The 25274-nt window shown below is 41.3% G+C and overlaps 1 protein-coding gene across 1 annotated transcript in view; it reads right to left on the bottom strand.

The window, feature by feature from the left end:
• The window catches only part of FBXL17 (F-box and leucine rich repeat protein 17), a 521490-nt gene that overhangs the window by 346116 nt on the left and 150100 nt on the right, over nucleotides 1–25274 (bottom strand). The window contains exon 5 of the mRNA XM_006067398.4: nucleotides 19303–19410. Coding sequence (XP_006067460.2) covers nucleotides 19303–19410 — 108 coding nt within the window. The remainder of the gene's footprint in view (nucleotides 1–19302; nucleotides 19411–25274) is intronic.

Here is a 25274-nt window from a genome sequence, read left to right as displayed (position 1 = left end):
AAAAGCTACCCAACATAATCCTTCATAGTCTGAAACAAATAATTACATTTAGGAAACTGACATTTTAATTAAACTGACTTTTCTTACAAATTCACTGCTAGTCTTGGTTACACAAATGACAGAGGATTTGAATCAGCGAGGCCATACAACCAAGATCTTTGAAGGGCTTTGTTCCCATTTTTAAACAGTTTAGTAAGATATGTGAAAAGAAACCCAAGTCAGAATGTAGACTGTAGGTAAATCAACTTTCAGTTTAATACCACTTTTATTAAGGGAAAAAAAATATTACTTATAGCCAATTCAGGTTAAAAGCTAAAATTAGTCAATGACTGCATGGCTGTGTATGTATTTAAGAACAAAATGAGACATTAAAATGCTACCTAGGAAACACAGACTTGGGGGATTATAAAAAGACCTCGAATGGCTTCCAAATTTTCTTAAGACTCTGGAAAAGTACAAACTGAAACAAAATCCTGCTGTGCAGGTTGACTCCAGCAGGTGAAGCAACGGACAGGGACTCGGAGCGCCCTTGGCAAAGGCAGGGGCTGAGGGGGTCCCACTGGTTCAGACCAGCGAGGATAATTTACGTGAAGCCAGCTGGAGGTGATAACTTTCGCGAAGGATAAAAACTTCTGTATGGTTAACCATGTTCAAATGTCAACTAGTCCCTAAATTACTTCCTGCCAGCCCTGCAGATGTTGGCGTCATGGGGACTGGGTTTCAGAGCAATCAGTCGCAATCTTCAGGGAGCAACGTCAAGGTGAAGACAGGCCGCCGGTGCTGTGGATCGGCAACACACACCCATCTGCCAGTCACCGGTCAGGCTGCCAAGAGGGGGACTGAAGAGGGGACCAAAGGCTCGGGGGAGAGAGGGGGCCCTGGGGAGAGCCACCTATTGGGAACCACGAGGGAGACACAGGAGAAAGGGAGGGAGGTGTGGTGTGTGCATGGCAAACTACAACTACGGGTAAAGACACTGAGATGCTGGGCACGGGCGGGGGCAGAGGGAATTTCTACCCCCGGGCAAAGGAAGGCTTCCGCATCTGGACAGGGTCTACACTTAGAGGAGAACTTGGTTGTCCTACGGGGAGGATGAGGGGCATCTGTTCTGCTCATCAACTAGGCCGAACCTCAGTTTGGTTGGTTACAGCTGGCACTCGAGAGCAGAAGTAGTAATAAAAGCTAAATAAGTCACACTGAGGACATCAGGGAAATCCTCCCAGCACCTCACAGAACTGAGACCCTCATGCTGTAACTGAAAGCTTTTCATTGCCCGAGAGCTGGGCAGAGACAATAACAATTTCCAGTCCTAACCATGAAAAGGAGACTTCCAGGGCCTGGGACACTCATCGCATCCGCGAGAGCTGCCATGTGAGCTCTCTGGCCCTTCTCCAGGTGTCCTTCCAGCCGCTGCCTTCTTAATCACACTGGTCTGCGGTCTCCTTGCTTTGTTTCCAAATCCAAGGCTGGCTGGCTGTCCTGCCCTTCTGCTGGATCTGCCATCTCTCACCATTTTATTCACGCTCTGTCTTGCTTTCCAGGACATTTTTACTCGCTGCTCCTCCTTAGAGCTATCCCTTCTAACTCCTTGCCACATTACCAGCCACAGAAATATTGTTTAAATAACTTTGATCATATCTCCCACCTTCTCTGAAACTTTGAGGAAACAGAAACCATTTCAACTGCAGACAGGAATTCCAGAGCGTGCATATCAAAGCCATCCCTACCGTTCCCTGACAGGTTAAGTTAAAATAGCTCAAATCTCCAAGTTGCAAGAAGTTATTCTCATTGTGCTCAGAGAGCTGGACTTGTTATTTAAAACTGAGCTCACTTCCTGATTACTTCAGAGAGAAGAAAAATTAGTGAGTCTCAGAAATATAATATACCTGCCTTAACACAAATTACTAACCAGGCAGTCGCCACTGGAACTATGCCCTTTAGACAGAAAGGAACTGCCAACAGCTGCCAAGGGAGCAGGGGAACACACTTTCCTCTCTGCTACAGCTACTGGGCGTGCCCTGTGTCTGCTCCATCTATTCTGCCTTCCTTTCACCCCTCCCTAGCGCCTCTCCTACCAGCTCCCCCGGGCTGTGCTACTCATGACCAACCTCTCATTGCAAACAGCTGACATCTGATCTTAATGCCTGAGCCAACCCAAATGTGCATCTCTGCTACATCTCTGCTACAGTTCACTCTCATGCATTCATTCACACTTAGTGAATTCACACTTTAGTGAGCACGTGGTTCCAACCTTGGTGCACGTTAGGATCATATGGGGGAAACTTTTAAAAGATACTAATAAACACCACTACTTCTGAAAAAGATACCCAGTTGATCCATCCTGAACAGGGAACCATTTCCCTAGTGCAGAGCAAGTCATATTTAAATCCAGTTACTGAAAGGGTTTTCCCTGGTGACTCAGTGGGTAAAGAGTCTGCCTGCAATGCAGGAGAGCTGTGTTCGATCCCTGGATTGGGAAGATCCCCTGGAGAAGGAAGTGGCAACCCACTCCAGTATTCTTGCCTGGAGAATTCCAAGGAGAGAGGAGCCTGGTGGGCTAACAGTCCATGGGGTCACAAAGAGTCAGACACAACTGAGTGACTAATACTTGCACTTTCACTGAAAGTGTAAAAATAATTTATAAAGTTCAGCCTCTTTAATCACTAAAAAAAAAAAAGCATTGAAAATATTATTCATATAGTCAGTAACTATTAGGCACCTATTATATACCAGAAAACATTCCAGCTGCTAAAAATACAGCAGTGAACAAAACACAAAAATCCCTGTACATAGCATGCTTATATTATTAGTTGGAAGGGGACAGTGGAAATAATAAGTAAGCAAATTATATCCTATGTTAAAAGGTTGTAAGTATATACTATAGAGAAAAAAAATTTTTAAAGGCAAGGTAGATGGAGAACAGTGGAAGGGAGGAAGATGAAGTGTAATTTTAAACAAAAAGTCAAAAATGATCTCACTGAAAAGATACATGAGCAGAAGTTTGAAGGAGGTGAAGGAGCAAACAAAACCATCCTGATGTCTGGGGCAAGAGCTAGTGCAAAGGCCCTGCAGTGGGGACTGGTCTAAGATGTCAGAGCATTCGTAAGCAGCCAGAGCTCCCGGAGCAGAGTGAGTAGAAGGAACACTAACTGGAGGCATGCCCAAACAAAGGAGCAAAGACAGAAGACTGTACAGTGCCTTGTCGGTCAAAGTTACAAAGTTCACCTTCTGCTCTGCTCAGTGTGGGGACTCGGTGGGTTTTAAGCAGGTATGTGACATGATCTAACTTACATTTTAAATGCATCGTTCTAGCCCCTGTGTGAGTCTTAGACTAGAAGCAAAGGAGCAGAGAGGCTGTAATGAATTAATGAAGTCAGGCAGTAGCAGCGACCTGGGCCACAGTGACAGCCCCCGGAGGCGGTATACAGTGACCAGATTCTGGATATATTTGAAATTAGAATCGACAGAATTTTCTGACAACTGAGTTATGGAGCATGAGAGAAAAAGAAAGAATCAGAGATGACGCCTAGGCTTTTGGTTTGAGCAACTGGAAGGTATGACTGCAATTAATTAAGATGCTTTGGGGAAGGTAGGGAGAGAGTTTGGTTTTGAAAATGCTACCTTTGAGATGCCTGAATATCAGAGGAGAGATGCCAAATAGATGTGGGGCTCATCAGCACACAGACAGCATTTACACTTCTAAATTGAATACGTAAAAGTCTTAATTATATATCAATGTGCTCAGTTCATTAGGTTGGCTAGGTACAAGCATACTAGCCTTTCAATTTATAGTGAGTAAAAAAATATTAATTAATTGATTAAACTACTGTGTGGGCATATATATCCAGAGTAATAATAAAAAAAAATAATAGCAAGCTAGCATGATTCTAAAAACAAAGCATTAGCATCATATTGTCCCAAGTCACCCGGAGTAGTTACAGGCTGGTTCAGTTCCTATCAAAGCACAACTCAGGCTCACAGCCCCAGCACACACCCTCTGTAAAACCTCCCAGGATTCGGAGTCGGAGACTCTGCCCTTTGTATACCCAGCAAGGCGGCTCATTCTCCCACCACACACTGCTTTATAATTTAATCTAATTAAGCGTGCGTTTCCCCCACTAGAGTCCAAGGCAAGCTAGTGCAGGTCAGGGCCCATGTCTGACTCACTTCTCAGGCAGCAGTGGCCTCACACAGAACTAGGTGCATCAAACCAAACTATCAAATGTCTATATTGCAGAATGAGCTTGAAATCAGGATCAAAACTTTAAAAATAACTTCATGGGTTCGGGTTTCCCAAAACCAGGATTCTGTTCTTGTAACTGTATCAAACGCAGGATCTGCAGCTCTGAAGCTACATGTTTCTAAAAGTGATATATCTGAACATAAACTTCACTAATATGTAAGCATTACATTAAAAAAAAAATCCTCATTCCACACAATCAAAGGTTATCTTAGAACAAGAAGCATCATCTCTTTTCATATTTATTCTTAAAATGAAGAACATTTAAGAAGTCTCTGTAATTTGACAGAGTTTTGATATGTATGGCAGGAATTTTGAGTAGTTCACCCAAAATGCTAATCTCTGCTGCAGAGATGTGCGTTTGTTAATTGCATCCCTGCTTCTCCAAACAGACTCGGAATGGATCGGTTCCTCCTCTTCCAGTCTGGCAGGCGGCACACTCTCTAATTGACTCTTTCCCTAGGACTTTTCTTTTCACCAAATCCCTTTCTTTTCTCCATGGAAGATTTCTAGAGCTCATAACAAACTACAAACAGCACTTGCAGTTAACAGCACTAAGAAGCCCTGTCAGATTTCTCAGTCTGCAGGTGTGAGGAAGCAGAATTTCTCCTCAATTAAAAAATAAAATATTCATACTGCTTCGCTTAAATAAGAAAAAAAGCACAGCTTAAATAAATTAAGGGTAAACTAAATCAAATAGGAGCCAAGCAAGGGGAGACTGCTCCATCCGACGGGCTGGCTGGGCGCTTCTCTTTCATTTTCTCACACCACGTTCACAGATCCTTTTTTTTTTTTTAAAGAAGACAATTCATGGGATTTTGAACCCATTTCAATCGCTTGCAACCATGTATCATACTACTTCAATATGCCAAAAGTTTTGGAAATATATTCCAAATACAAGTTTTACAATCTTATTTTTAAAAGTAGTAATCGAAATGTCATTAGCCTGGGACAAAGTTTATCATATCCATGCCAAGTGACCTGTACATTCACTTCCTGATATTATACTATCAAAGCCAAAGAGTCAAATTATTCCATTCTTTATTGTTAAATGTGTGAAACTGTAAAGCAAAGAAATGACAATAACAATTTTTAATTAAAAAAAAAATACTCTGGCATATATTGCCATTTCCTGGCATTCAAAAAAAAAATGTTACAGAAATGGTATACCTACTCTCTAAAATGAAATATCTTTTATTTCTTTCTTTCTGACTCAGGATATGTAACTAATTTCTTTCTTCCTGGTTTAGAATATTCATGGTCACATGGAAAATCTCTCGGGCTTACACTCTCATCTCTGAGCCTCAGAATAAAGTCAAAGTTCAGAGTGAAGAGTGCCCAAAACTTAATTCAGGCACTACTTCTTCCAATCTGTGACCGAGTACTGTTCAGAGCACCCAGGCACCCGGGACGGTAGCTACCAACAGGGTCACTGCTCATTTTCCCACCTCCATAAACCGGAAACAGATTTCCTAACACGTGGAGGAAGAGCGTGCAGCTCCGTCAGTACAGCTCTCCTCTGGGGCTCACCCAGGGTCTGGGGCACCCTGCGTCCTCGGGGGACACCGCTAACCCAGGCATTCCTCAGCAGCTGTCTGTGTGAGGAGAAACATCCGCAAATGTGTACATGACTCCTCCCCTCTTCCACTCCTCCCCAGTAAAGCCTCAGATACCCCTTTCAGAGGGAAAACCAGGCTGATATAACAATCTAAAAATGAACCAATCAGATCACCCCTACTAAGTAAGAAATAAAAATATCAGGATGCACGTAGGAAGAATAGTATTTCTTCCACAATCTTCACTTCTGGCATTGTACTTGATTTCATTATTCATGGTATCATCTAAATGCCAAAATCACCTATAATAATAAAAGAATGAACACTCTCTAAGGAAAATCTTAGAAAACTCAAACTTTCTAAAGAGCATGTGAGTATTCACACTCAAAACCCAAGTCAAGAACTCTACAAATATTGACTCAGGTCCCATTTGTTGTACTTAGTTTTACCTTTGTCCTAAAAAAAAAAAAAAGGTTATAAGAAGCAATAGCATTTGGTTTACATGTGTTTAAATTTGGAATTGACGAATCACACTCAATGTTAAGAGGCAGAAGTGAATGATCTACAATTCTAGGTTAATGACTATGCTACAGGCAGTAGAGTGAAGGTGAAAGTCACTCGGTCGCCTCCGACTCTTTGCAACCCCATGGACTGTATAGATTCTCCAGACCAGAATACTGGAGTGGGGAGCCTTTCCCTTCTCCAGGGGATCTTCCCAACCCAGGGATCGAACCCAGGTCTCCCGCATGGCAGGCGGATTCTTTACCAGCTGGGCCACAAGGGAAGCCCAGTATATCAGTTAACAGTAAGAAATGGCACTCAGAAAGGCCTTTACAAGGTTTTCCTTGATATTAGATCACACAGAACATGAAACTATCATTAGATAATGCAAATTTTTCAAAAATGAAGCACAGAAATTATATGTTTGATTTATATATTAAAGCACTACCTTCTGATACAAAGAACTAATTCTCTTCTCTCAACCACTTTCTTCCATCTTTGAGTTGAAAAGGTAATTGAGATGAAATTTTAAACAGCACTAAATTTAAACTTCAAAATTTATGATTTACTTCAATATTATGCAATTTGGGTCACTTATACTTTCTTACATCAACAAAAAGCATGACCAAGATCTAAAAGTTAAAAAATAAACAGAAGTACTGATATGGTATATTCACTGGAAGGACTGATGCTGAAGCTGAAGTTCAAATACTTTGACCAGCTGATGCGAAGAGTTGACTCTATTGAAAAGACCCTGATGCTAGGAAAGACTGAGGGCAGGAGGAGAAGGGGATGACAGAGGATGAGATGATTGGATGGCATCACCAACTCGATGGACATGAGTCTGAGTAAACTCCGGGAGTTGGTGATGGACAGGGAGGCCTGGCGTGCTGCAGTCCATGGGGTCACAAAGAGTCGGACAGGACTGAGCAACTAAACGACAACAACTGATATGGTAATGGGTTATTTTTAATTGTCAGTCAAAACCATCCAATATATAACTTTAATTAACTGGTAACTAATAATAACTCAAATAACTAGTTCACAACAATTAACTTACTTAGTGAAATATTTCTCTTTGCATTTGCCTCTGTGAATTGGCACACATTACAGCACTGAGAAACATTTACATTTCACCCTTTCCAGGAACATGGCTTCCCAGGGGGCTCAGTGGTAAAGAACGTCCCTGCCAATGCGGGAGACCTGGGTTGGATCCCTGGATTGGGAAGATCCCCTGGAGAAGGGAATGGCAGCCCACTCCAGTGTCCTGCCTGGAGAATCCCATGGACAGAGGAGCCTGGTGGGCTTCAGTCCACGGGCTCGCAGAGAGTCAGCCACGACTGAGCACGCACACAAAACAAAAGGAGCATGCATAAAAACTATCTTTTTATAAGTAAGCATCTGGCTTTCCATCCTACTCTTGGGAATTACCAAGAGCTGTAGCTTCATTATTCCTAATTGTCACACAGCTAGTTGTTTCCATCTATCGAGTTTTAGCTTATCTAGATCCAAGACAAGACTATGGCTACAGATAGTCCAGGGAATGAAAGTGAATGTTACTCAGTCGTGTCCGACTCTTTGCAACCCCATGGACTGTCCATGGAATTCTCCAGGCCAGAATACTGGAGTGGGTAGCCTTTCCCTTCTCCAGGAGATCTTCCCAACCCAGGGATCAAACCCAGGTCTCCCACATTGCAGGGCGATTCTTTACCAACTGAACCACCTGAAAAGCCCAAGAATACTGGAGTGGGTAGCCTATCCCTTCTCCAGCAGATCTTCCCAACCCAGGAATTGAACTGGGGTCTCCTGCATTGCAGGTGTATTCTTTACCAACTGAGCTATGAGGGAAGCTCCAGTCTAAGGAAAGGTCAAGTCTAATTTAAATGTTATACAGTGTGCAATTCTCTGCTTTGTGCTTTGGTCTCATTGTTACAAGATTCTTAGAGGGGAGATAAATATCAGTTCTATTATCTTAGAGATGCTCTCATGTAATACGTTCTAGTATCTTACTAGGAAAACAAATCCCTATAAGCTGAAGGGAATTTCATTAAAAAAAAAAAAAAAAAAAAAAAGGCTATTCTGATGAAGTAGAAGCTGAGAAGAGAGGCTACTGTAAGCCAGAGATTTTCCAACAGCAGGGCGCCACGAGCACCCCAAGGCTAGAGAGACAAGAAAGAAGCCTCAGTGTTCATGAAAACCACATGCCTGGTCTTCCAGTGCAAGCTGGGGCTGCGGGAGGTCTGTCCAGGGCTGGAATCACGGAGGAAATGAAGCCTGTTGCCAGAAACGCAACCTGAGACAGAGAAGGAGGGAACGAAACACCAGAGGGACTCCCTCCCTCGGCCTTCCTGCCTCCCGCTAAATGCAGCCTGCAGAGAGAAGCCCCCTGTGACACAGAAGAGACGCTCGGAGAGAAGGGAGGATAGGAGGGCGAACAGCCCTAGGACTGGCTCGAAGCAGAAGGAGGGAAAGGAGAAAGGCGGGCCAGCTTCCAAATGAAAAGAAACAGTCAGTCTAATGGGAGCTCATGGTGATAGCCCAGAAGGAGGAGGAACTCCCAGAGTATGCCCCACGCCTTGCCTGGGAACCCCAGGGTGCTCAAAGATTTTGTTTTCTCCTCTGAGCGAGATGAAAGCGGAAAAGTATCCGGAGCTGCTGTCGGCTTCCTCAGGCACAGGGATATTGTTTCGTTTTTAAAGATCCAAGATTGATAGCCAATTGCATGTCGAAAAGTACCTCTGATCGAACATAATAACCAAGCATTTCCACTAGTGAATATAACAGAGAAAGCTCCAGTGGGCAGCTTTTTTCATGGAGAAAAATATGGATAGCCTATCATCCCACTGGGAGACAATCAATTGTGAGGAAGTCTACAGTAGGGAAGCGGCGATGCTCCTGACGGTTTTGCAAATACACTGTGATCAACAGCTTTTGTGTAACCACCTGTGATACCTCTGGGCTGGAGAACTCATATGAGGAGCTCAACTGCCTTTAGTCAATGGACGCTACTGGACTCTCTTGCTGGGCCAGTGTGCCCAGAGAAGAGGGAGCTCGCAAACAAACTCTATTCCAAAAATTATTATGGGAAGTAATGAGTAATATTATGTAGACCCAAATAAATATTGCGATTCCAAGCTAAAATTTTTGAACACACACCTTCTATGTTTGACTAATAGTGAGTTACCATGGAAATGAATTCCCTGTTTTCAAAGACAGTGACTTCGATAAAGATGCAACATAATTTATCTTTCCCTCAGCATCCAGGAGACCCTTAGGCCATCATTATTAACACTGCGCAATGTTAAACAAAATTGTAAAGAAAAATACGATTATCTGGATTCTCTATGATTAATGATCGACACAGCGTGTGTTTGTGTGTAAGTGAATATATAATATTGCACATATGCAGGGACTTCCCTGTGGCTAACAGGAGCTGCCCAGGTGCACTGGAAACAGTGTTTAAATAAGATAGCTGAATTAGTTGACAATAAAACACCATTAAATATTTTATAAATGTTCAAAAACTTTTTTTTTTCACTCGCTAATTTGTGTCCAACTCTTTGTGACCCCATGGACTGCAGCACACCAGGCTTCCCTGTACTTCACTACCTCCTGGAGTTTGCTCAAAATTATGTCCATTGAGTCAGTGATGCCATCTAACCATGTCATCCTCTGTCATCCCCTTCTGCTTTTGCCTTGAATCTTTCCCAGCATCAGGGTCTTTGCCAGTGAGTTGCTCTTCGCATCAAGTGGCCAAAGTACTGGAGCTTCAGCTTCAGCATCAGTCCTTCCGATGAGTATTCATGGCTGATTTCCCTTAGGATTGAGTGGTGTGATCTCCTTGAGTCCAAGGAACTCAAAACTATTAAGTAAATATCAGATCAGATCAGATCAGTCGCTCAGTCGTGTCCCGCTCTTTGCGACCCCATGAATTGCAGCACGCCAGGCCTCCCAGTCCATCACCAACTCCCGGAGTTCACTGAGACTCACGTCCATCGAGTCAGTGATGCCATCCAGCCATCTCATCCTCTGTCGTCCCCTTCTCCTCCTGCCCCCAATGTTGTAATCAATTGAATATGTTTTAAATTAACCAGACTCTGTAATTTTCAATACATGTTTATTTCAAATTAATAATTGATAAATGAATCATTTTGCTGTATAACTGAAACTAACTCAACATTGTAAATTAACTATACTTCAATAAAAATTAATTAATAAATGAGATCCACTCACTTTTCTTCCCTCAGTGGTATATTTCCTCATTTAAGTTTCATTACAATTTATTCTTATCAAGCCCCAGATCTCATTCTCTAATTCAGGTAGTCTGTTCGGTCGACTTAGAGACATGACCCCATCTGTGCCTGATACCGTTATGTATTTATATATAAACCACAAGACTGAATGAAGCAGACTCACAATGCTCCTTAAATAAAATTTCTGTCACTACACAGTGTGAATGAATCTGAAAGTCAAAAAGAGCATGAAAGCGGTATCTCCTAATATCTTTCTTGGATAAAGACTGACCTCATGTGTTAGAGACCAGATAAGTAAAGTTGAAATCTGTGCCTACAGAAGTACTCTGTATTTATAAACAAGAAGTGTGTGATAAAAACGCAAGGAGTGAACTGAGGCTAACATAAGCAAGGTAAAATGACATATAAAGTATAAAGCCAAGATCCAAGAAAGGTCCTTTCAAGAAAGATAGCCAACTTTCCTCATTTAATATTTATATATTTACATTAAAGCCTGAAGAAACCATTTTATCAAAGGACAGATACAACAAAGAAATTTATTCGTTCATTTTACTTGTTAGGACTTTCACAAACTGAGTCATTCGAAAGATGCATTCATTTATTTTACTAGCCTCATATTGATACATGCTGCTATGGCAGCTGCTGGAATGAAAATGTAGCACAAATAGACATTATAACTAGAGTGAGGGTAATAGGGTTATAAAATATAAAAAGAGTAGCCTCACTGAACAGATATTACTGACTTAGTAGAATGAAAAAAGTAAAGGTGATAAAATGCTACCGCTTATGTAGACACTGCCTACACTAATTTGAAAAATAAAAATCAAAGTCATTCATTTGTGTAATAGCAGTAAGGTATAACATACCTTATGCCAGTCAGAATGGCCATCATTAAGAAGTCTACAAATAACAAATGCTGCAGAGGGTGGAGAGAAAAGAGGACCCCCTATACTGCTGGTGGAAATGTAAATTAGCACAACCGCTATGGAAAACAGTACAGAGGCCCCTTAAAAACAAAAAAGTGAAGCTACCATATGATCCAGCAATCCCACTCCTGGGCCTATATCCAGAGAACAATATAATTCAAAATGATACATGCATCCTGATGTTCATAGCAACACTATTCACAATAACCAAGACAGAGAAACAACCAAAATGTTCAATGACAAGTGAATGGACATAGAAGACGCAGCATACACATACACGTGCGTGCACGCTCAGTCACTTCAGTCACATCCAACTCTTTGTGACTCCATGGACTACACCCCATCAGGCTCCTGTGTTCAGGGTGTACTGCCGCAAGAATGCTGGAGTGGGTTGCCATGCCCTCCTCCGGGGATCTTCCCAGCCCAGGGATCAAGCCCACGTCTCCTGTGTCTCCTACACTGCGGGTGGATTCTTGACCACTGAGCCACTGGGGAAGCCCTATATATATACACACATAGGCATGGGAATATTATAAAAAAGAGTGAAATAATGCCACTGCAACAACGTGGATGTAACTGAAGATTATCACCACACCACGTGAAGTGAGTCAGAAATGAGGACAAATATCAGCCGATATCACTCATACGTAGAATCTAAAATACGACACAAATGAGCTTTTATGAAAAAGAAAGCGAATCACAGACACAGAGAACAGACTCTGGTGGGGTGGTGGACTGGGAGTTCGAAATCAGAGACGCAGCAGTACACGCAGAACGGACAAGCAACAAGGAAGGCCCTGCCGTACAGCACGGAGAACGGCACTCAGTGTGCGGTGATGAACCACAGTGCAAGAGTACTGCGTAAGCAGAACGCACATGTATGTGTAACTGAATCACTCTGCAGTGTAGTGGAAATTAACACAACAATGTAAATCCACTCTATTTCAATAAGAAAAAATTTAAATGAGGTACAACACTATATTCCTCTGATTCAGTGCATTGCTATGGTAGGAATTTTTTGATGATTTAAAATATTATTTTAGTTGTTCAGTGGGTTAAAGGAGAGAAAACAAACTCATGAAGAGCAGACAGTTATTCATCTTAATATTCTGAATTGGCACTCAGGTAGAATGAAGGGTCATAAAGCTTTTAACTGAGATTTATTTTCATGAAAATCATTTTACATTTTTATTTTTATAAAAGAACATGAATGGATTAGGACTAAAGAGTTATAAGCAGTACATAATAATGAACATTTTTACAATTACTTCTTTATATTATTTTTCAAATGCTGCTTTAGTATGCGCCAAACACCCTTTCTCTACAGCCTGAGAGATAGGTGGATGCTATTATTATCCTCATTTTACAGATGAGAAAACTGAGAGTAAGAGATTACGTGAAATGCCAAAGTCTTACGATCAGCAGTCACACCATTAGCTTTGATGACAGCAATAAGTGGCTTGCTGTCCCTTGTAAACTTCTAAGAAAAAAAATCTATTAATGGATCACACCAGGCCTAGAGAATCATTGTCTAAATTCTCAAAACTTGCTTTCTAGCTCAACTCTTAACTCCCCAAAAGCTAAAAAAACCAACAGCATCCTACAAACACCTCTTCAGAGTCATCACTGGTCTACTCAAAAGGGAATATTTCAGAGCTGAATGAATTCAAGAACACACTTTCCACATCTCAAAATACCACTCAAGTTCCTATAAATTAATCAGAAACAAACAAAATTATAATCTATAACTTAACAGCAATATCACCCCAAAAGCAGCAAAATAATATGTTCTATCTTTAGAATAAGACATTCTAAACTGATCAGTTGTTTTGAAATTTAGAAGGCAAGAAAGTTCATCCTTCATTTCTAGTCTCTGAATAAACATGAAAAGGAAGACGAGAATTGAGTTAGCTGCATGGATGAACATTCTTTCACTTACTTATGTTAAATTGACTGAAAAAAAAAATCAATTTTGTTTTTCTTTAGAAAACATTTCATATTTTCAGCCATAAGCACTTTTAAACTATGTGTTTTACAAAAAGTTCTTCAAATATGATATGGTCCAAGAAAATATCTGAATTTTTTTAGCTGCTACCTTCCAAAAAACACCTCTCCTTAAAAACAAAAACAAATAAACATACCCATATCTGACATATCCCAAGAATTCAGTTCATGCTTCTAAACTGAAAACTGAAACAACAATAATATCTAAGATAGGCTTCCCAGGTGGTGCTAGTGGTAAAGAATCCCCTTGCCAATGCAGGAGACATAAGAGACATGGGTTTAATTCCTGGGTCAGGAAGATTCGCTGGAGGAGGGCATGGCAACCCCACCCCTGTATTCTTGTCTGGAGAATCCCATGGACAGAGGAGCCTGGAGGGCTACAGTACATGGGATCACAAAGAGTCGGACATGACTGATGTGACTTAGCATGCATGCACAGCATCAGAATTAATATCATTAATTAATTAACAACTTTAAAATATATCAACAATCTAAAAAGGAAAAACATCTATCCCTAAGGTATGACAAATATAAATTTTATACAGCATAAAACAAAAACGAAGTTTTGTCAAAAATTCTTCATCTTTTTAACAGTCATTTATTGACTAGTCATTAAATGAGTACTTAGTCATTTATGAATAAAACAGCATCTTCCTGACTACTGGTTGAGATCATTCGAAGTGACTGAAGTCAATTCACAATGGATCAGTGGCCTGAAACTCATGAACTCAGAGCAGACCTCACATTTGCACACCAACTACATGTACTATATAACATGCCACTTTTATATTTCAGACTCCATTGGCTTATTTGTTCAAATGATTTTAAATTAGTATTATATATAATGCACTTGAGTATTCATTATCATCCTGAGCTTTTTCCATGTTACTATGAGTTCTTAAAAAGTATGTGATTGAATAATACGACTTATCATGTTATATTAATATCAATTTTAACCTCTTAAAAGCTTCATTATTACGGAAATTTTCAAGGATAAACAAAAGTAATGAGAATAATATAATGAACCTTCTTGTCCTATAACCTACCTCAATTATCTATATTTTGCCATTTTTGTTTCCTTTATTGGCCTATCCACTTTTCTATTTTTTCATCTGCTGTATGATATTTTGATACAAAGCCCCAATGCTATATCATTCCAATAGTAAATCACTCAAGTACATATCTCGCTCCTCTGTCCATGGGATTCTCCAAGGCAAGAATACTGGAGTGGGTAGTCATTCCCTTCTCCAGGGGATCTTCCCAACCCAGGGATCGAACCTGGGTCTCTAGGGTTGCAGGCAGATTCTTCACCATCTGAGCCACCAGGGAGGTCCAAAAAAGTTTTGAAACATAACAAATATTTGGTAGAATTCACCAGTGAAGCACTCTGGGCAGGGAGTATCGTTGAGGGAAGGTTTTTAACAACAAAAGTAATTTCTTTAAGTAACAGAGGTATCCAGGTTATCTACTGAATATTTCTTCTTGAGCGAGCTTCGGAAATTCACGACATTCAAATATATTTTCCATTTCATCTAACTTGTTGAATTTAGAGGCGTGAAGATGCTCATGATGTTCCCGTTACCCTTTTAATATCTGGAGACTCTGCAGTTATGCTGCCCCTCTGAGTCACGGCACTGGCAATGTCTCCTTCTCTCTTTTAATTAGTCTGAATACAGATTTATCTAGTTTATCAAAGAACCAGCTTTGCGCTTTCATTAATATTTCTTTTTGTTTTCCATTTCACTAATATCCACTGTGATGTTTATTATTTCCTTCCCTCTGCTTACTTTGAGTTTAATTTACTCTTCTCAAGTTTCATAAGGTAGAAGCTACGGCCGTTGACCTGAGACCTTTCTTTTTTTCGTATGTAGGTGTTTGGTGCTATTTAACCAAAGTGAGTACTTTAGCATCATCCCACTAAATCTGGTGTGTTTTGTCTTTATTCTCCTTCAGTTCAAAATATTACTACTTCCTTGTTTCTCTTGGGATTTCTTTACTCGTGGGTTATTAGGACCAGATAAGCACGGGAGAACATACAGTCATCTCTGGGGTTTTCTACGCAGCTGTCTCCACTCTGGTACTTTGTCCTCCTGAGCCCTGGCCACCCCAGTCTCCCTGGACTTCCCATTCTGTGTCTACTCAGGTCGCCTGCTCGGCTTTGCCTGGGCTATCCTTCCCTGTGCTATGAGCTGGAAATGCTTCCAACACCTGAGAGAAGTCCTGGGTTGGAGGAGACGCAATTCTGCCGGACACTGCACGTCATTAACGTTCTCAACTTCGGAGGCAAAACAGAAACCTCAGAAGCTCTCATCCCCGCTTCCAAACCCACTCCAGGAAAGCTGACTACCTTCTCAACCTGTGTGGGTTCGCTGTTAGCTATTTCTGGACTCTCATTTACGTAGTCATAGCAGCTTAGAAGGAAGTCCATTACTGCTTGATATTAACAGAATGCATCTGAAGACTAAGGGTGTGTCACCAATAGAGTTCAGACAAGACGGAGAGCACCAAAGTAAAATTAAGTCCACGAGACCACAGTAATAGAATATCAATATTCTTTCTCTTGTTCCCAATCTTCTGTCTTCCTGCCCTTGATTTAACAATCTAAGATGTTACAAATCCCCAGTTTTCCCTTCTAACTTAGTAAGGACTTGACATTCCTCGCATTCAAGGACAGCCACTCAGAGTCCCTTCCAGGCCAACAATTCTTAAATTCAGGGATTTGCCTGGCTATAAGAAACTCTAGAGATAGATCCTCTGTTACAGACATGCCTCTTCACAGGAGGAAACTAAGGCACGGAGCTTTCATGGCATTTGCCTCTTTAGCAGATTTAGAGTCACAGACTGGAAACTAGGATGTTGGAGAGATTTTCTCAATCATATAAAATTAAATATATTTATCCTGATAACACTCTGCATTTCACATCCTCTAATCATTTATTTAAAAATTACATAAAATATTGAGAAAAAAGTATTGAAAACTATACACCGTGAGGACAATAAGGGTAACACAACTTTCTAGGAACGTTTATATATTTACAAACACTGTGTGAATGTAAATTACATTTTGTATAATGTCTTAGTATAAAAACACTGTCAGAACGCAATTTAACAAAAAGCTTTGAGTTCTACCCTTGGTTTTCAAAAGCTGAAACAACTAAACTAGCTTAGCCAAAGTAACGTACGTTTAAAAGGCTATCTTGCCGTTACCTGAATCCCTGAACTAAGCAGTGTCATGCCACAGACCGGTCTTCTCACCAAAACACTGTGCTGAGCACAGGGATGAGCCTAGAACGCTGCGGATCGGCTTTGATATGAATCCAGTAGATTCCGAGTGCTGACAGGCCAAACCCCCAATCCCGGAATACAATCTTCAGAATACTCTTCGCAGCAAATTAAGCCTTCCAAAGCCGACATTTGCTGTCGCTGCTACTTTGTCACAGAGAATAATTCTGATCTTTTAAGCACCAGTGTACCATAATTCTTGGCCATCTCAGAATGTTCAGGGAAGCACTTACTGATCTAATAAGTCTTGTTTTGTCTTTAATGAGTACAATTTCAAGTGATCGTAAAAAGCCCACATATGGTCATTATAACACTTGTTGTGCACAATCTGTTCATCCAAAGGTATTTCTGCTCTGCACTATAAACAGCAGTAGATGATGTGATGGGAAAAACATTCATCTACGAAAATGTTCAGGCCAAGGTTATAGAAGATGAATAAAAAATTATGGTTACATATGGTCTTGGTTACACGAAGATGTTCTGATAGAGCAGTAATAGAAAATAACGTGCCTGTGCTCTCTGCTAGTTTTAGGTTCTAATCCTCAAAATATAATTAAAGCCCATCAGTCATGGAAGACACAGAATAATTACAGGCACTGTTTCAAATACACTAGAATAAAACAGTGATTTGATTTTTTTTCCTCAAAGTTGCTCTAAACTTCTAGCAATTTAGTTACGGTAGCACTTCTTTGGGCTTCCCAGGTGGCACAGCGGTAAATAATTTGCTGACCAGTGCAGGACACACAAGAGACATCGGTTCGATCCCTGGGTCGGGAAGATCCCCTGGAGACGAGACCAGCCACCCACTCCAGCATTCTTGCCTGGAGAATCCCTGGACAGGGGAGCCTGGCGGGCTGCAGTGCACCAGGCCGCACACACTCAGACACAACCAAGCACGCGCACAAGCACCAGTTCTTTCAAGGAGAGTTAAAGTACTGGTCGCTCAGTTGTCTTCAACTCTGTGCGACCCCATGGACTGTAGCCTGCCAGGCTTCTCCGTCCATGAAATTCTCCAGGGAAGAATACTGGAGTGGGTTGCCATTCCCTACTCCAGGGGATCTTCCTAGCCCAGGGATCAAACCTGGGTCTCCTGCAATGTAGGCACATTCTTTACCATCTGAGCCACCACTAATTTTAATAATAGTAGCTAAAGTTTATTGGAGAAGGAAATGGCAACCCACTCCAGTGTTCCTGCCTGGAGAATCCCAGGGACAGGGGAGCCTGGTGGGCTGCCGTCTATGGGGTCTCACAGAGTCGGAGACGACTGAAGCAACTTAGCAGCAGCTAAAGTTTACCTAGCACTTACCATGGTCCTGATACTGAGGAAAGCATCTTGCATATACTAGTTCAACTTAATTCCCTGAAAAATAATTTGTTCACTCAGCTGATTAATGGCAGAGCCAAGATTCAAACCCAAGCTGACAACAGAGCCTGGGTTCCTACCCTCTGGGCCTTATTGCCATAGTCCTAGGTAATTTATAAACATTTGCTCTTTTCCTAGGAGGAAAGAGGGCTTCCCTGGTAGCTCAGTTGGTAAAGAATCCGCCTGCAATGCAGGAGACCCCGGTTCGATTCCTGGGCAAGGAAGATCCGCTGGAGAAGGGATAGGCTACCCACTCCAGTATTCTTGGGCTCCCCTGGTGGCTCAACTGGTAAAGAATCAACCCGCAATGCGGGAGACCTGGGTTTGATCCCTGGGTTGGGAAGATCCCCTGGAGGAGGGAAAGGCTACCCACTCCAGTCTTCTGGCCTGGAGAATTCCATGGACTGTATAGTCCATAGGGTCTCAAAGAGTTGGACATGACTGAGCGACTTTCACTTTCACTAGGAGGAAAGAAACTGTAAACTCTTTTCCCTAAACTGTAAGCTTGAAGAGACATGACAAATTTTGAATAAGACACAAGTAAATTTTATAGTAGCCAGTTTTCTAAAACATGTATGTAAGAATTAGTTCATAATTATTATAGAACTCTGAAAAACAGCACAGATGATGCGTGACAAGTGAGAGATTACAAAGGAACTGATGTTTTCATTATTGCTAAAATATGAAATTTCCTATATTTGTATATAAGGAAATTCTCTGAACTATGAAGTTAATTTTTGGCATACATTCACTTCTCTTTTCACCATGTATGTTCAGCTTAATCATATGAACTGACCATATGCACTTCTTAAAAGCCAAATACTCAGAAGATCTAATGATACGTGACCAGTGAAAACTTTCATTAAAGTATCTAACACAATACATAACATTAAAATCTAAATAATTCTTGTCATATATATCAGTTTCTTTACTGTATACATTCACAGTTATTAGCAAAGGAAAAATGCCCAAAAGCAAACTTGTTGTTTAAATGAATGTCCCATTGCAGAAAGGATAGATTTTATATTGTTGACTTAAACTGATTTTTATTATACCAAACACTACTTACACTTCTATTATGGTCTGACCAGTCCCCATTCAAGTATGTGGAACACTGAGAGGGCATTGGTATGAATGATGCTGGGAAACACCGAGGAGATGTAGCCGTGGAACCTACCTTGGTTAGGTGAATGACTCCTTTAGAAGTAACCGAACAACCCATGAAGCCAACGTACTGCAGCTCAGGACAATGCTCAGCGAACGCTTTCACTGACTGGTCCGTCACCTGGGGAGAGCGGGGAAGAGAGAGAGTCAGGACGGCACTGCAGGATTTCACCACTGCAAACTCCCTCGGCCTTACCTTGCATTGTTAACGTTTCCTTTCCCAGTGGACCGTTTGAATCCATAGTCATGCTGCAAGATGTCCTGTGCTTTTTAAACCCGCCCTCAACCCCACACTCCCTTCTGTCAGCCCATGTTTGTTTACGTCTTCATGTCTCAGAGACGTCACATTATCCATGTCCACCTCTTCATGCCTCCCTCAGTAGACATGTATGCATTCTGACATTTACTCCACGTGCTATGAAATTCACCATTTCAAAGGGAGCAGTCCAGTGGCTTTTATCAGATTTACAAGTCGTGCCACCACCACCAACATCTAACTCCAGAACATGCTTCTCACCCCAGGAAGAAGCCCCATGCCCATCAGCAGCCGTTCCCCAGTTCCAACTCTCCCTCCAAGTCCTGGCAGCTTTCTGTCACTATGGCTTTGCTCAGTCCCGACATAGTTGATAACTAAAATTGTACAATTGTTTCCTAAAGGGCAACAACAGTCTCTTTATAAGGTTTCTCCCTACAAGTGTTTCTTCTAAGAAATCTGGTTTTGCCCCTCACTGCTTCAAACTTCTCAGATTTGGAGGGTATGATGGTTAAATTTATGTGTCATCTTGACTACACCATGAGATGCCCAAATGTTTGATTAAAAATTATTCTGGGTGTGTTCGTGAAGGTTTCTGGGTGAGATTAACATTTGAAACAGCAAACTGAATAAAATAGATTGCCTCCCCGAGGTGACCACTCAACCTCAGTCACATCCAGTCCGCTGAAGGAATGGAACAAAAAGGGGAGTAAAGGAGGATCTGCCCTCTCCCTTTCTCTCTCCCTCCTTCTCTCGTTCTCTGCCTACCTTCACATTCAGCCACCAGTTTCCCACCTTTAGACTCAACTTTGGACTGGAAATTACATCATCAGCTCTCCGGGTTCCTCTGCGTTTAGATTCAGCCTAGGACTACACCATCTGCTCTCCTTGGTCTCCAGATCGCTGATTTGGGGATTTCTCAGCCTCCAGAGTTACAGGAACCAATTCCTTACAATAATCTCTTCTACACACACACACACACCCCTCTTACTAATTCTGACTCTCTGTAGAACCCTAACTAATGTGATACATATTAGAATCCCCTGAGGAATTTATTAAAACCTCAGAGTCAAAAGAGGTGTAACCCAAGAATCTGTATTTTTAACAAGCCCCTAAGTGACTCTTAGGGATGTGAAAACTTGAAGCCCCAGAGCTGCAAAGAAGTTACATTGACAGCTTTTGGCATTTCTGCATAGCCCTGCTTTAAACAAAGGGCAGACTGAAATTCCTTTTTGTCTCCTCCAGCCTCCAAAAGCTTTCCATATATAAAATCATCTTCTTATAATTGTGCTAACATTTTCTCCACTGTTCTACAAGTTGTAGCATATAAAAGGAGGTCCAGATAGTCTCTATGATAGGGTTAATTTCAGCTTCACTTTCCTCAGTCAAGATGAAATCAACAAGTTAAACAACACTGTTAGTTTTTCAAACAGCAGTGACTTACACCTACTTTGCATTAACTTTAATATGGGTGACTCTTACTTTGTCTCTCCCTTATCTATTCTGAACAGATATTGGAAAATAAAGTTATGTGGGTAGCATTAATTCTGAAACAACACAAGAACGTTTTCCTAAAATAATCAAACCAACAGCATCCATGGTACATCTGATAAAAGATTAATTCTGCCCTCAAAAGTAAAGTGTGCTTCAGCATATTAAGACTAAGGGTGCCATTGATAAATTAAAAATGGGCCTTCCTGACACTCAGCTTTCTAAAAACATTATGTCAAGAAAGAATATTTAAGGCACTGAAATTGCCTGAAGCTTCAGTGAAAACCAATTTCTATTAAAAAAAAAAACCTCAGGGGGTGGTGGGAAGGAGAGGGAAACAGGTTCAACACCTATCGCCATTTGGTTCAACATCCTGCCTAATCTGACATCAGGCTTCTCCCAGATCCATCTTCAAAAGGGGGAAGAGGAATTCAGATAAGGATGAAGGACACAGGAAAGCTCAGGTCCAAGGTGTTAGAGCTTTCAGAGACAAAGTATTAAAACTGGCTTCGTGGGTCTTCCTCTTTTAGCTCAAGGAGTCAAATAAGAAGTTGGAGACGCCTCCTGCAGCAACAGAGCCCCAAGAGCCGAGTAAGGCTCGAGTGAGAGCCCGGGGGACAGGGGCGCTCTGTGACCTTACCACAGCTGTGCAACCAACACCACGGTCCAGTCATAGAACGCCTCCATCACACCGCCCTAAAAAGTCCCTTTCTCCGATGCCCATGTGCAGTCAGTGACCGCTCCCGCCCCGAGATGACCCTTGATCTGTTTTACACATCTACAGCTGCCTTTTCTAGAAACTTCATGTAAATAGGATTCTACAATAAAGTCTTTTGTGTCTAGCTTCTTTCACTAGTAATTTTGTTTGTTTGTTTGTTTGAGGTTCCCCCTTGCTATCACCTGTATCAGTAGTTGGCTCGTTTTACTTCTGGGTAGATTTGCATGGTATAACTATATTACATTTTGTTTATCCACTCACCAGTTATAAACATTTTGTTTACAGTGTGGGGCTTTGATAAATATGCTTCTGTGATCGTTCACATACAAGTCTTTGTATGGACATATGTTTCATTCCCCTTGCATAAATATCTAGGATTGGAATTACTGAGTCATATGATAAGCTTATTTTTTTTAGACATTTTTAAATGTGAGTTGTTTTCTTATTAAGTTGCAAGAGTTCTTTATATAACTTGAATACACGTCCTTTATCAGGTATCTGTTTCACAAATCTTTTCCTCCATTCTGTGCTTTGTCTTTTCATTTCCTTGATGGTGGTCTTAGAACCAACATTTAGGCCTGTGGTGCTCCTGGAGTTAATTTTCGTGAACAGTGTGAAGTAAGGTGAAAGGTTCATTCTGTTTGCACATGAATTGTCCTATTTGTTGAAAAGACCGTCTGGAATGGTTTGATTTTGAGGGATCATTCTTACTCACAAGCTGTGATAAAACCAGCCAGTAAATAAGAATTCATATGCAAAGGGAAATGTGGCTCAGGATTTGGAAAGTGGTATCGGAAAATTAGCGGGGAATGAGACCAGCTGGCAAAGCAGATTTTGACCTTTTAGTCAAAGCTGTGATGGAGAAAAAGAGAAGACGAACCTCAGATTCAACAGTGTCATCTCTTCACGTGACAGAGACAGAGAGGACCATCTCCTTAGGCTGACACTCTAAAAGCCAACTGACATTCTGATACCAGCGTGGAGAGGACGCAGTGCATTTAGTGTTACGATGAGGAAACGCGTTGCTGACAAGGAATGCCCTGTGCCTTCAGAGTCACAAGGGCCATGAAGAGCCTCAGTAACACAGACACACACAAGATTCTACTGGAGCCTCCACTGTGAATCCTAAGGGGCCCTCTCTAGCTGCTGAAGCCCAAACAAACGGAAGCCAGAAACACAGAGCGCAAAGGCAGAAGGAGGATATTGGTTCTCAAAAGCTCTTGAGAGCGGCACTCAACCAGACATCCTTTGAGGGTAGTTTCTTATGAGAGCAAATGTGGGCACAAGAAGAACTCTCCCCAGGAGGTAGAAATAAAAGGCCTAGAAAATGCAAATGTAATAGCCTCTATGGAAGAAATGTTCATATATGACTAACATATTCTTAACTAGAAGAAAGAGAAAAAGCAGAAGGTGAGCAGTACAGGGTCACTAATTTTGCTTGAAGAGTTACTATTATAAAATTATTATTTATATTATTGTTTATATAATATTTTTGAATTGCTAAATCTAGAGATTCAGTCTTTGAACACAGCTCAAAGTTTGGGTACCACTAGCCAAAGAGCTTAAGAGGGAATAGAAAATAAAATGGCTGTATTTACTAAGGCCTTACTGTGGGCCAAGCTAAGTCCTCTCTGTAAGAGGGGATCCTTATAATACCCTTGACAGGCAATATTAGCCCCATTTAGTGCTAAGACACTTCAGTCATGGCTGACTCTTTGTGACCCCATGGACCTCCTCTGTCCGTGGGATTCTCTAGGCAAGAATACTGGAGCAGGTTGCCATGTCCTCCTCCAGGGTAGACCTAGCCCCATTTTACAGGTGACTAAAATAAGCCTATCAGAGATTGGCTTCTCCCAAATCAAACCACTAACAGATGGCCAAGCAGGCTTTAAACTTTGGTCTTTCAGATTTTGTAATCCATGTTCTTTAACTTATATATACTAGGCTGTGATTCATTTCATGGTGCTAATTTCCACTCAAATGCAAAAGCAAATTTAAGGCCCTCCCTTTGGCCCCAGAGAGGTAGAGTGGCAGGGATCAAGGCACAATGGGTCTATTTTTTAAAGAATTTTCTAGAGAGAAGCACTACCCTGGATTACTTTTTTCATCTCCTAAGAATAGAATAGATGTGCTGAAATGCCATGATAGTTTCCTGTATATCCTAAGAATCCTCCCAAAACAAGAAAGCATAAAAGTGGGGGGTGTGTGTGTGTGTGTGTGCACGCATTCAGTTGAGTCCAACTCTTTGTGACCCCATGGACTATTAGCCCTTCAGGCTCCTCTGTCCATGGTGTTTTCCAGGCAAGAATATTGGAGTGGGTTACCATTTCCTCCTCCAGGGGATCTTCCCAACCCAGGGACTGAACCCATGTCTCCTGTGTTTCCTGCATTGCAGGCAGATTCTTTACCTGTTGAGCCTTTGGGGAAGCTCAAAAGTGGGTTGGGGTTATCTAATTCAGAGGTGATGAAGAAGCTGGGTTAATGGTAGTGAATTATAAAACCACATAAGTAGAAATTCATAATCCAAGAAAGCACTTTCACCTAAAAAGGATTAAAATCAAAGACTAAGAAAATATGGATGGGAAAAGCTTTTACTTAAATTTCAGGACTCTAAACAAAGAGATGCAGCTTCTTCTTATTTTAAGACAAAGTTTCCTTAGAACATGGGTGGAGAGATCTATCTTTATCAGAATAAGACTGAGTCAATGAAAAGGGATTTGTAATCTGTGCTGAAAGATTAAATTTGGGGAATGATGCTAGTGTATCAATAGAAGAAAGAAATTTATATCATTAATTCTAAAAAGGTCAAGAAATCTTTGTACATTTTTACACTTGGGACATTAAAGAATTGTTCCATATAATCCTACATGAATGTATTAAATAATATAAAGTATTTCACAACTTTGCTCAGAAAAAAGTTTTCCCTAGAGTTCACCCCAAACCTACAAATTCAGACTTGGAAATACATACTTCTAATAAGTTCTCTTAAAGATTCTTATGGAGTCAATTCATAAACAACTCATAACTAAATCTAACAACTAACCAGCCCCTCCAAGTGTTAGCACTGAAGATGGTCCTGGGCACACATGGCGTCACGGGGTTATCTCTTTGCTGACCTGTACTGACACCACAGACCACCATGGTCCAGGACATGCCATCCTTCTGGGCATTTTCAGCAGCGTGCACACTGAACGTCTTTCTGCCACTCTTGATTCCACAAATCTATCCTCCACCCATCAAGCCATAGCGATCTTTCAACGTGTACAAATCACATCGTGTCAGTCTGCCATTCATAATCCTCCAGTGATACCAATTACTCGAAGTATAAAATCCAAACTCCTATAAGCTACAAGGCCTGCACAATCTGCCTCCTCCCTAGTTCTTCCACCTCGTTCATCATCCCACCATCCCCTATCCAGGTCTGAAACCAAGTCTGAAGAAGTAACCACCATCATGGAGGGTTGGATGTCTGGCAGAATGGTTGTGATTTGGTATGGAAGGAATCTATTTTATTGGTAACGTG

Source organism: Bubalus bubalis, chromosome 9 (assembly GCF_019923935.1).
Source record: "Bubalus bubalis isolate 160015118507 breed Murrah chromosome 9, NDDB_SH_1, whole genome shotgun sequence".
Classification (NCBI taxonomy): Eukaryota; Metazoa; Chordata; class Mammalia; order Artiodactyla; family Bovidae; genus Bubalus; species Bubalus bubalis.
The sequence above is the reverse complement of the archived record's forward strand: the minus strand, read 5'-3'. Positions and strand labels throughout refer to the sequence as shown.